Source organism: Geotrypetes seraphini, chromosome 3 (genome assembly GCF_902459505.1).
Source record: "Geotrypetes seraphini chromosome 3, aGeoSer1.1, whole genome shotgun sequence".
Taxonomy (NCBI): Eukaryota; Metazoa; Chordata; class Amphibia; order Gymnophiona; family Dermophiidae; genus Geotrypetes; species Geotrypetes seraphini.
In genome coordinates, this window is record NC_047086.1 from 116,548,022 (window position 1) to 116,560,783 (window position 12,762).

Sequence of the window (12,762 nt, forward strand, 5' to 3'; positions counted from 1 at the left end):
TGGGCCACATGGATACCTTAATTTTGAGAGGGGCAGTCAGTTTCTCTCTGGTTGAGGCTATGCTGACAAGCAAAGGCCGTGTGGAGATCTCCCACTTATCTTCAGTATTATTGTCTCCGGGAGAACAAGTGTCAGCAGCAGATAGAGTGGAACTTTGAGTGAAATGACATCTAGTGATGATATGATGCTTGGGTCTATTGTCCAGATGCTGAAGAGAGATGCCATGGTTGTAAGCCTCAAAAGAGGTAAGAGGTTTATAGTAGCCCTCATGTTAAGGAGTGGACAAAGTTCATTGTAGAAGGATCTGAGCATGGCAGCTCTAAGTTCAGTATCTTTGGATTTTGTTCCTATTACTGAGATGTAGCAACCCTCTGTTTATACTGGAAATGATTTGGAACTCAAGTTCTACAGCAGTTTCTCATTGCTTGTTTAGTTTTTTAAACTTTATTATTTATTGCAATCATATAGAAATAAGCAGTGCAAACAAACTACCGTATATACTTGAATATAAGTTGATCCAAATATAAGTTGAGACCCCCCCTTTCCCCAAAAGGAAAAATGGTTGACTCGAATATAAGTCGGACGGCTTAATATTCAAGTGTCCTTCCCTGTCAGGCTCTATAACCAGCACCCTCCCTGCCAAGCTCAGTACCCAGCCCCTTCCCTCCATCACTCCCCAGTCAGGCACTGCACCCAGTATCCTTCCTCCCGTCAGGCACTGCACCCAAACCCTTCCCTCCATCCCTCCCCTGTCAGGCACTGCACCCAGCATCCTCCCTGCCAAACTCTGCACCCAGCCCCCCCTTCCTTCCCTGTCAGGCTCTGCACCCAGCACCTTTCCTTCCCCTGTCAAGCTCTGCATCCAGCACACTTCTTTCCTTCCCTCCCGTCAGGCTCTGCACCCAGCACCCTTCCTTCCTTCCCCTATAAGGCTCTGCACCCAGCACCCTTCCTTCCTTCCCTCCCCTGTCAGGCTCTGCACCCAGCACCCTTCCTTCCTTCCCTGTAAGGCTCTGCACCCAGCAACCTTCCTTCCTTCCTTCCCCTGTCAGGCTCTGCACCCTTCCTTCCTTTTCTCCCCTGTCAGGCTCTGCACCCAACACCTTTCCTTCCTTCCCCTGTCAGACTCTGCATTCTCCCTCCCAGGCTCTGCCCTCTGTCTCCCCCCCACTCCCTTCCCTGCCCTATCTGCTTGCATCTGCCGATCCCTGGTGGAGGTACAGCGGGTCCTCTGCCGATATCTGGTAGAGGTGCAGCAGGCAGGAGCAAGCTTTCTGAACTCCTGCCCCGCTGCTCACCGGCAGCGTGAATCCACTTTGTTCATCTCAGCAGCATGAGCAGCAGCGAGAATTCACGGGAGCCAGTAAGGAAGCCACTCAGCGCTGCTGCTCATGCCACTGAGATGAACAAAGTGGATCCACGCAGCCGGTTAGCAGCGGGGCAGGAGTTCAGAAAGCTTGCTCCTGCCTGCTGCACTTCCACCAGGGATCAACAGAGGTATGCAGATAGGGCAAGGAAGGAGGAAGGGGGGCAGAACCTTGCGGCGGTGGCCTTAAAAAATTCTGGGAGGGGCATTGACCTGAATATAAACTGGGGCCCCTATTTTTGGACCAATGTTTTGGTCCAAAAATCCCGATTTATATTCAAGTATATATGGTACATAAAAGAAGTATTAAGAAAAAAATATATGTATCGAAAGAACTTATTGGGCCACAGCAGGGTTTTTTTTCCTCCTGAGGAAGTAATATATTTTAGAGATTGGAGGGTAGGAGGATTCACAAATTTTCAAAACCTCAAGTTAAATATCTTTTAAACATATCAACAGCTGGTATCGAATATGTTTTAGGAAAATGTATTAATCTAAGATTATGTTGTCTGACGGAATTTTCAAGGATCTCCAGTTTGTAGTGGATATTTCCACTGTCTCTTATCCAGGTTTGACCCTGTGATCCCACTTTCTAGTCTTAATATATAATCTCCAACTTTATTTTCTAATTCTTTAACTTTTTCTTTTGTAATAGCTGATTCTGATAAGATTCCTTTAAAGTGGGATATTGCTGTATTTGAGTTCCCAAAGAGGACTGCAAAGCCGAAATAGCCTCCCAAATTGTTTTCCAAGTTAAACACAGTTGGTCTGGGAATTGGAGTCAGTGTCATTTGTGAACCAAATTTCTCAGTACTCACTGTATCTGAAATTAAGGCAATTATATTTGGGTCCCATCTTCCTTCTTCCAACTGTATTGAACCACCTTCTGCTGAATCCAGCGATGTTCGTCGTCATTCTGCTATCAGGTTTTACCTTCCCTCGCGGATCCGAATCAGAACATTTTTGCTATCTTTTCCTAACATCTCAAATGACACAGTATAGCGCTGTGGTTGATTCGGTGGGCTTCGATTGTCTGGAGAGAGACTGACTGCCTCGATTGAGGCCTGGAGACCCTCCGCCTGAATTCCGTTTCCAACCGAGGACATTTCTTCAAGATGCCCAGGTCCATGTTCCACAAACTGATCCTTCGGGTCAGGTAAAACAGCATCAGACTGAGGTTCAGATGGAAAAGCCTGGTTCTTTGACTTTTTTTTTTTACCATCAAATTCCTTTTACAGTACGACGGCGTTGCAGAAACCTCCGACTGCCATCTTGTTCAAACTCCTCCCCCCCTCTCATTGGTTAGATTCAAAGTCTGTTTCATCAAATTACTCAGAGATTTCAGTGGAGTATTTTCAGCTTAAGCAAGGTTTGAGAACTATTCATAAAAGACCAGAAAAATGAGGAAAAACTAGACACAAAATTGTTTAAGAAAAACTGCTTGAATTTAGAAAATAAAGAAATCAGAACACATTGATAAAAATTAAATATACACTTTATTTTACCAAATGTCATGAAAGAATTCCAGACAACTTTTTAAAAATTTGAATGTTAATAGATTTTAATTTTTTCAGGCACAGACTTGACAGACATATACTGTACATATCGAAACATACAACACAGCTCCATACACAAGGAAATTGTGCAGTCTTAACTTTCTCAGAAAGTACACAGTGATCAAAATCATTGAAGCTGAATCTGTAATCATGACCATCTATTATTCATGTGTACTGTGAGTGGAAATTATATATCAGGAGATGCTTTAAAACAAATATACTTTTGATATGATGTCAGATTGATTGCTGTTTCTTATCAAGGCATTTTTCAATATCATCAACCACCTGGACTGCGGCTTTTGGAATCCGAGTCCCTGGACCAAATATGCTGGAAACACCACAGTTGAACAGGAAATCATAGTCCTGTTAACAAGAACAGATTGACAAATTAATATTTAAACAAAACTTGAATAAACACTAAAGGCATTATGTATAGATTATTTGGAGATGATTTTAGAAGGATGAGTCCACTACATGTGTAAAAAACTGATTTACATGTACATTGGAGTAAGTATTAAAAGGATTTTAGGAGTAATATTAGATTTTTTTATGTTTAAAGCCCAAGTGACACATAGAGTTCAATGTTCTTTTTTTAAATTAAGATTAATTTGATCAATCTGATCACTAATTTTTCATTCAGCTCTAAATATATTCATTCATTCATTCATTGATCATTCAGCAAATTGATTATTGTTACACTCTTGGCAGGACTAACACATAAAGAGATTTGCAGAATTCAAAATATAGCAATTAGAATAATAAATAATGCAAAGAAATATGATCATGTTACTCCTCTACTGAAACAAGCACATTGGCTACTGATACCCCAAAGAAACATACATAAAATTATATTTTTAATATTTAAAATTTAGATGACAAAATAACCACTTTATCAAAATATTTTATTCCATATGAACCACATCAGAAGCTTAGATCTTTAAATCAGAATCAATTAGTGATTTCATCATATAAGGAAGTAGTTCATAAGCATATACATAATTCTTCATTTTCTACTCTTTTGCATTCTCTACCAAAAATATTAAGATTACAAACTAATTTGGGCCAATTAAAAGAGAACTTAAAATTTATTTTTGAAAATGCTTAGTAATGACATTTAAAGATGCTAAACAGTAGATTGGGGAAAACTGGAAAACAAATACACATAACCTTATGTTTTATCCTTCTCCATCTTTATCTTTTTAAAAGAATGTTATTTCAAATGTTTACCCTTATTGTCTAGTCTAATTATGATGGCACCCCCTTAAAATTCGATGAAGTTAAAGGGAAATACTTTTAAAACCAGTAGGAGGAAATTTTTTTCACTCAGAGAATAGTTAAGCTCTGGAACGCATTGCCAGAGGTTGTGGTAAGAGCGGATAGCATAGCTCAGGGGTCCCCAAAGTCCTTCCTTGAGGGCTGAATCCAGTCGGGTTTTCAGGATTTCCCCATTGAATATGCATGAGATCTATGTGCATGCACTGCTTTCAATGCATATTCATTGGGGAAATCCTGGAAACCGGACTGGATTCAGCCCTCAAGGAGGGACTTGGGGGAACCATGGCGTAGCTGGTTTTAAGAAAGGTTTGAACAAGTTTCTGGAGGAAAAGTCCATAGTCTGTTATTGAGAAAGACACGGGGAAAAGCCACTGCTTGCCCTGGATCGATAGCATGGAATATTGCTACTCCTTGGATTTTGGTCAGGTACTAATCACCTGGATTGGCCACCATGATAACGGGCTACTAGGCTTGATGGACCATTGGTCTGACCCAGTAAGGCTATTCTTATGTTCTTAAGCAGCCAAGAAAGTTTTACCATAATTAGCAGGTTAGAAAGTTTTAATAAAGTTGGATTTTACACTTCTAGCTTTTGAGAGTTATGCTCCTAAATTGACCCCTGAAAATTTACTAGGGTTGTGTCTAAACATTTACTCAAAATGTAGTACAGGGAAAAAAATTATAAGCTTAGCACTGATTTTCTGCAGGCCTAAATTTATAAGCAAAGCATAACTTTAAGCTCCTAAATGAAGATGAATTTTCAGCAACTCCGGTCCTCAAGGGTCGGAATCCAGTCTGGTTTTCAGGATTTCCCCAATGTATATGCATGAGATCTATTTGCATGCACTGCTTTCAATGCATATTCATTGGAGAAATCCTGAAAACCAGACTGAATTCTGGCCCTCTAGGACCGGAGTTGCCTACCCCTGGTCTAGACACACTCCTAGGTTTTTTGGGCAAGACTCATGCTTCAGTCTTTGGCTACCCATGCAGATGTTAAGCTCTTTTCTGACATAAGCATTACAGAGGTGGAAAACAATGGTGCCAACTTTATCATATTTTCAATATCTTATATGGACAGTGAACAGATAAAGCTGGAGTGGTGCATCAAATAAACTCGTGAGAGCAAATTGTTGATAAATGATTTTAATAAAGTTGGAGCCAGTGCTAAGCCTTGTGAAAGTCCGCTGATTTGCTTCTGTAGATTTATCCTTGGCTAAAGTAGATTCTGAGTTGTATGTCAAATCAAAAAGAGGCTTTACCACTAATCAGCAGTACTAGCCACAACTGTTATTTAGCCCTCAAAAAGCTTTATTGAACATGTTTATTAAATACGAAACAGACTGTAAAAAAATGGCAACCCCAAAAATGTTTGTTTCAGAGATTTAAATACACAGGATACCCTCAACAATCAGAGTCCCAAAACTTATTGGAATTGCAGGTTAATGTATTCATGCCGACAGTAAAAGTTGCTTTAAACATGTATTACCTGGGGTGGTATAACTCCACCACAAATGACAAGAATATCAGGACGCCCAAGAGAAGACAGCTCTTTCAAGAGTTCAGGAACAAGAGTTTTATGACCTGCAGCCAGAGTGCTCACACCTACACAATGTACATCAGCATCCACTGCTTGCTGGGCAACTTCACGAGGTGTCTGAGGGGACAGAAAATGGAATGTATTTATTGGAGTTTGTATTCCTCACCAGGTTTCACAGCAAGTTACAATCAAATATACATAAGTAGAATAAACAAACAAATACATATCATATAAAAACAGATCTAAAGTCTATCCATCTAATAATGTATTGACTAATCACCTTCCTTCTCCCATATGACCTACCAATCTACTGGGCAACATGTTATTGCAATCCTACACTAAGAGACAGAAAAGTACACCTAAATAATAGTGTTGATCAAGCACTTTTTTGCTGTGTCTAATCTTATTTATCTTGAGAAAACTATTCTAAGTTAGATATGGACAACTTGTTGATGAAATTTGTGGAATGTATTAATATTTTTTATTCATAAAAAGGTACCTGGAAAAGAGGGCCAATGTCTACATCAAAGCCGAGGTCAGCAAAGCCAGTAGCTATGACTTTAGCTCCTCGGTCATGACCGTCTTGTCCCATTTTGGCAACAAGAAGACGAGGTCTGCGTCCTTCACTCTCCATAAACTTCTTTACTCTGAAGATGAAACATAAAGTAAAAATACATCTAAGCCACATAGGCCCATATTCTATAAACAGCTCCTTAAGTTAGGCACCTAATATAATTGTTAAAAGCCATTTAAAAAGGTTTTAAACATCATTTAAAAATGAATGTAGGTTAATACCGGTGCCTAGAAAAACAGTGCCTTCATCATGTTTATGGAGGTGCCTTAGAATGTCTAAGGTCAAGGCAGGTATGGTTAACGTCAAAAACAACCTTAGGCGGTCTAAGGAGCCTCTGTTGAAGTGATTCTCATCAAAGGTAGGTGCCGGAAATGTAAGCCTTTAAAATCCTGGCCTACATTTCCGGCGCCTACCTTTCATGAAAACTGCAATTCTGTAAATGGCGTCATTGTGAGATTGACACATGATCAGCAGCCATTTAGAAGGTGGCTGCCAATAATGGTGCCATTTACAGAATCCACCCCATAGCGACTGCAATTTCAAAGCTGGAAGGAAAAGAGATCCCATGAGTAACAGTGCAAGATTTCTAGTTTCCTGAAAGAAATTACAGTAGTTAAAAAAAAATGTAAGCAGAACATAATGGAAGGCAACACATGTTTTAATTATGGAAAGTGCTATTTAAAATTTCATTTTTTAGCTCATTTTCAAACTCATTGTGGATCCTGGGATGCCAATTACATTTTATTTTGCCTCAGAATAAAGCTAAAAGCTTTATTATTGTTCTCTTGTTTGTGTCATTTCTTCTCAATTATACTGTTATTATTCAGAAAGCATATCAAGAACATTTTTGAAAGTGATTTATGCAGGTAAGAAGTGTTTTACCTGTGTTAATTGGCTCTCTATAATTTGTCTCTCTCAATGTAGCTCCACCATGTACTTATATATAGCCACATTTTGTTTATTGTGAACTTCACCCAAGGTGGCATATAAAATTTTAAAATAGCATTGAGAGAAGATATTCCCTAGGGTGTGTTCAAGGTGGGTAGGAAAACACACATGTAGATTGTGTTTTCAAATATTTTGTGCATACTTTTCCTGCAAACACCTGCCATCAGAAAAAGTAGATACTTGTGGCAAATTTCAAAGTCAAAATATGTATATACTAGTGCTGCCCGATTCAGGAAAAAAAATTCAATTCGATTTTCCTGCCCAATTGGGTGTTTTTTTTTTTTCAAACATCCTGGTGGGTTTATTTTATAGCCTCTTCACCCCCCTTGCCTTCTCCTAACCACACTGACGCTGTGGTGTAAACAAAATAAACAAACAAAAAAAACTTTTCCTCTCTGTTAAATCCTAGCTCACGGGAGAGATCCAAGATGGCGACTGAGAGCAGGACGCGCTGAGTTGCACGTCCCAGAACAGTGTCGGTTTTGAACAATTCTAGCGGTACTTTGCTTACCGCGATGCCTAAGAGACGGGGCCGGAGTGCCGCTTCTGCCTCGCGGCGTCCTGGAGCCCCCGCTCTTAGTAATATCCAAGATCTTCTGCGGCGCATGCAGGAGGTCACTGCAACATCGGACGGCGGCCTGCTGAGGACACAGGGAGGCGAACCCACGGTGAACACTCCTGGGCCCGATACTACTCTAAGCCCCGATGTTAGGGCACCACCCCCGCAGCCTCAGATTACCAGCTCTCCCAGGGGGGAGAAACCCCGGATTCTGAGGTTTTCTCCTCTCCAGAGGCAAGGAAGGATCTTCTGGAGAGCTTGGAGGCTGGGGCTCTCACTGCAAGGGTCCCCATGGAGATATCTGGGGCAGTAACATCTCAATATGAGGGGGAAGGACAGAAGACAAGCCCCGAAGGAAATCTTCAGAACGGTGAGCACTTCACATTCACACAAACTCCAATTGTATTGATTAAACCTGCTGAAGTGACTTTAGATTCCATTTGGGACTTAATGGCTGGTTTTGTTAAAAATATAACTCCTACTTTTCAACAAATCGAAGGGAAAATTAAGGAACATAATAAAGAATTGAAGGACTTAAGAAAAGAAATGAATACCTCTAACTCATCCATACAGAAAATAGAAAAGGAAATTATAACATCGAAACAATTGCAAGAGACTTTAGTTAAAGATAATATTAACCTAAGGAAGAAGATTGAAATGCTTGAGAACAATTCACGTAGTAACAATTTAAGGTTAATTAATTTTCCAAGACTTGATCTGGTAACACCCAGAGATATGCTTAAGAGATATTTAGTGGAAACTTTGGAAATACCTGAAGATTCATTACCACCATTTTCACGGGTTTATTATTTGCCTGATAAAGAACGAAACCAACAACAAAAAGTAAAATCTCCAGACCGAGAACCCTTAAATATTTCACAAATCTTAGAGACATCTGAGAAGGACTTAACATCATCAGCCACTATGATTATTACTTTAGCTTTGCCAATTGATAAAACATGGTTGTTAAAACTTTACTTTAAAAATAGACAGAAAAGTTTCCTTGGTCACAAAATACAAATGTTTCCAGACTTGGCACGGGAGACGCAAAGGCGCCGCCGTGAATTTCTTCTTTTGAAACCTGGGGTTTTATCCTTGGGGGCGACTTTTTATTTGAGACATCCGTGTAAATGTATTGTGTGTTACCGTACTCTCAAATATGTGTTTTTTGAACCATCCCAATTGACAAACTTTGTGGCAATGTCTCGTCTGAATTCAACAACCTTTGAACCCTAAATTTGATTATTGATGACCTCATTTCAGTGCTATAGCTTTCAGTTTCTTATGTATTATTATTAATTTCTTCTATTTTTCGCCAATTTTCTTTGACTCTTGGATCCTAAGTTGAGGACTTGAGCATAAATAGTAAAATTTGTTAATTTGTGAATTATATTTATTGTATAATTGATATCTATTCTATTATTGCTTTCTGTACAAGTGTAATACTTGAAATTTAAATTGAAAAATCAATAAAAGATTTAAGCATCAAAATCCTAGCTCACGTTTGCGGTCTAACACCAGCTCTGGCAGGATACATGTTTCAAATCTGACATATTGTAATCACAAAACAGAAAATAAAATTATTTTTTCTACATTTTGTTGTCTGGTCATTATTCAAATCTTGTTGGTCCCAGGCTCTGTTCTCTTCTGATAACTTGCTTGCCAGGGTCTCCTTCTTTCTTCTTTCTCCATGCTAACCATCCATCTGCCATCTCTGTCCTCCCCTTCTGTTTCCCTTCCCTCTTCTGGAGGTCTGGCATCTTTCCTTTTTTTCGTCTCCCTCCACAGATCCACCTTTTCTTAAATACCTTTTCATCCAGCATCTCTCCCTCCTTCCCCACCACCCCAGGGTCCACCATCTCTCCCTTTCTTTTCCCCAACTACCCCTTAAAGGCCCCCCCTTAAAGGCCTGTACTCCCCTTAAAGGCCTGCATCCCACCCTTGAAGGCGTGTCCCCCCCTTGAAAGCCTGTCCCCCGTTTAAAGGCCTGCATCCCACCCCTGAAGGCCTGCCTGCTTGTCCCCCCTGAAGGCCTGTCACACACCCCACCCCGAAGGACTGCTCACCCCCCCCCCCTCCCCGGAAGGCCTGTGTGTTCCCCCTGGCCTCCCGCACCATTTACCTTTGAGGAGCAGCCTGCAGACAAGATCGCAGTGCTAGCGATCTTTGAAAACTGCTTCGGAGCTGTTTTCTCCGCCGCGGTCCCACCCCTCCTCTGATGTCAGAGGCAGGATCGCGGTGGAGGAAACAGCTCTGAAGCAGTTTGCAAAAATCGCTAGCATCGCGATCTTGTCTGCAGGTTGCTCCTATAAAGTAAACGGTGCGGGGAGGCCAGAGGGGAGGAAGCCGGACGCCAGGGGGGGAAGCCAGACAGCAGCACTTCCTGACTGACCCTCCCCCCTCACCTTCTAAAGCAGGTTTGGCAGCGGCCGGCCAGCAAGAGCAGCCCTGCCACTCCTGCTTTAGGGGGCGAGGGTCAGCTGAATCGGGAAGCCGATTTTTTTTGTTTTGAATCGATTCGAATCTATTCACCTGAAGTGAATCAGTGAACCGATTCAAATCGTGAATCAGGCAGCACTAGTATATACTGTCATTTTGAAAACTATTGCAAAGCTAATGGCTAAATAGTGTGTTCTTTGTTTGAAGATTTCCATATTGTATCACTGGTTATCATTATTGATTTAAAAAAAAAAAGTACAGTATAGCAATTTGTTTAGGCTGATTTTTGTATCTTTCTTGTTGGATATCTGTTTATACCCGTTCATGATTAATTAGTAATACCCCCAGACCATACTCCCCAGCTCCAAAATGCCCAGAAAAGATCCTACTCCCACTTTTTACCAAACCTTTGGAATAATCTACCCTCTCATATCAGATCTCTTCAGAGCCTTCTAAACTTCAGGAAAGATATAGAAATCTACCTTTTATCTAGCCTCACCTATACTTCTCAAATTGCCGTTTCCCTTTCCTCCAGCAACTGCCCAGAGGAACCCATCATAGACTACGGCCATAAATCTACTGACACTGTTGCGGTAGGCTATCCTTGTATAAGCAATGCCCGTAGGTGGGACATCATGGTACCCAAATTACCCATTACGTCCGTCATACCTTTGCTAGCTAGCTCAAGTCCTATGGAACATAAGTATTAGACCAGTGTTTTTCTTTTTTTTTATATTTTATTTATAATTTTATACATTATTCCCAAGCATAAACATCTTGTACAGTAAGATTGTTTTAAAATAAGTAGAAAAAAGGAAAACATATTACATTACAATATAGAAAATATTAAATATCATAACATAACATCTTCTTCTTATAAAGACAATCTCTAGTCCACAATTATTGGATCCTAGACTTCAATAGGGTGAAATAAAGAAAAAAAAAAAAAATCATAAGATTAATCTTATACTTAAGAAAATCTAAATGGATGAAATCGTGGGGAGCTAATCTTGTATTTCTGTTGTTATTTCCATTTTTTCACCTTTCTCAAGACGTTTCAATGCCACAAATTTGGTTAGGTGTGTCGGATCAAAGAAAACATATTTGTCAGAACCATAATGAACAATACATTTGCAAGGAAATCTAAGGAAAAATTTTCCTCCCACTGAAGTTACACCTGGTTTTAATAACAAAAACTGCTTTCTTCGTTTTTGAGTCTCTTTGGTAACATCAGAAAAAATTTGTACTTTCTGACCCAGGAACTCTTTAGTTCTATTTTTGAAGAACATCTTCATAATCCAGTTCTTATCTGGCATCAATGCAACTGTTACCAATAATGTCGCAGGTTTAACTAATTCTTTCATTGAACTTTCCAATAATGTAGTAATGTCCAATTTTGATTCCTGTTTTCCCCCGTTGATCAATTGCTGATCCAATTTTCTATCAGGCAGGTAAAATACTTGTGTAAATGGTGGAATTAATTCTTCTGAGACTGAGAAAATCTCCAAGAAGTATTTTTTTAACATTTCCCTAGGAGACATAGAAGATATCCTGGGGAAATTTAGGAACCGCAAATTATTGGCTCGTTGGCCATTTTCAATCATTTCCAGTTTCATCCTGATATTTGTACCATATTTGATCATAGTTTCTTGTACTTGTTTGACCCCTACTATTTCATTTTTGTTTTTTTCTGAGGTAGCTTTAATTATAGTCAATTCTGATTGCATTTGAATCAATTCTTGTTCCTGCTTATCAATTTTCATTTCTAATGCCTTAAGTTGTGGATTCAATGAATTTCCCAGACTGACTACTAAGTCCCAGAGAGACTCCATTGTAATTTCAGTGGGTTTTTCAACCAAAAAGAAGGGAGTCTCACCTGCCATACTTGTAGGAATCGAGTCTTATTGTATCTCCCTTTGCCTTGATGTTCCAGCCTTGATGTATCCTTCTCCAGACTTAAAAAGTCTTTTGATAGATCCATTACAACGCTCGAAGATGAACCAGCCTCCTGGGCTACCGGCAGTGCCTCTATGGACATGTCTTGTGCCTGCGGCGAGCTTATATGCTGCGGTTGGGGGGAAAGTATCTCTTACTTCGGGCTCAGCGTAACCTCTAGCCCCTGGATTCTAGCGGCGTCACCCCGTGCCGCCAAGTCCTGCAGGTGATTCCCCAAAGTTGCCGGCTCCCTCTGAAGCCGCGTCAAGAGGCGCTCAATTGTGAGAGGAGGAATTACAGAACGCTACGAGGCTCCGGCGGCACTTCTCCCTCTCCTCTTAGGCATGAGGATAACTTCAGAACAAGCTGAATAACCAGAACAGGTAAAGTAAGTCTATCGAACGCTCAGGAGACGCTCCGAGTTCAACCACTCGCGGCCATCTTGGATCCAGTCAGACCAGTGTTTTTCAACCTTTTTACACCTATGGACCGGCAGAAATAAAATAATTATTCTGTGGACTGGCAATTGAAGAACACTGGGCTAAGTCGTGGGCCAGACCCCGCCCATCT

The 12,762-nt window shown here is 40.5% G+C and overlaps 1 protein-coding gene across 4 annotated transcripts in view; it reads right to left on the reverse strand.

Annotated features, from left to right (window-relative positions):
• Window positions 1–2,843: 2,843 nt before the first annotated feature.
• The window catches only part of MMUT (methylmalonyl-CoA mutase), a 90,094-nt gene continuing 80,175 nt past the window's right edge, over window positions 2,844–12,762 (reverse strand). For all 4 annotated transcript variants that reach the window (XM_033935892.1, XM_033935890.1, XM_033935891.1 and 1 more), the window contains exons 11-13: window positions 6,237–6,384; window positions 5,687–5,854; window positions 2,844–3,285 (exon numbers count right to left, since the gene is read on the reverse strand). In XM_033935892.1, coding sequence (XP_033791783.1) covers window positions 3,157–3,285; window positions 5,687–5,854; window positions 6,237–6,384 — 445 coding nt within the window. In that variant the 3' untranslated portion in view covers window positions 2,844–3,156. The remainder of the gene's footprint in view (window positions 3,286–5,686; window positions 5,855–6,236; window positions 6,385–12,762) is intronic.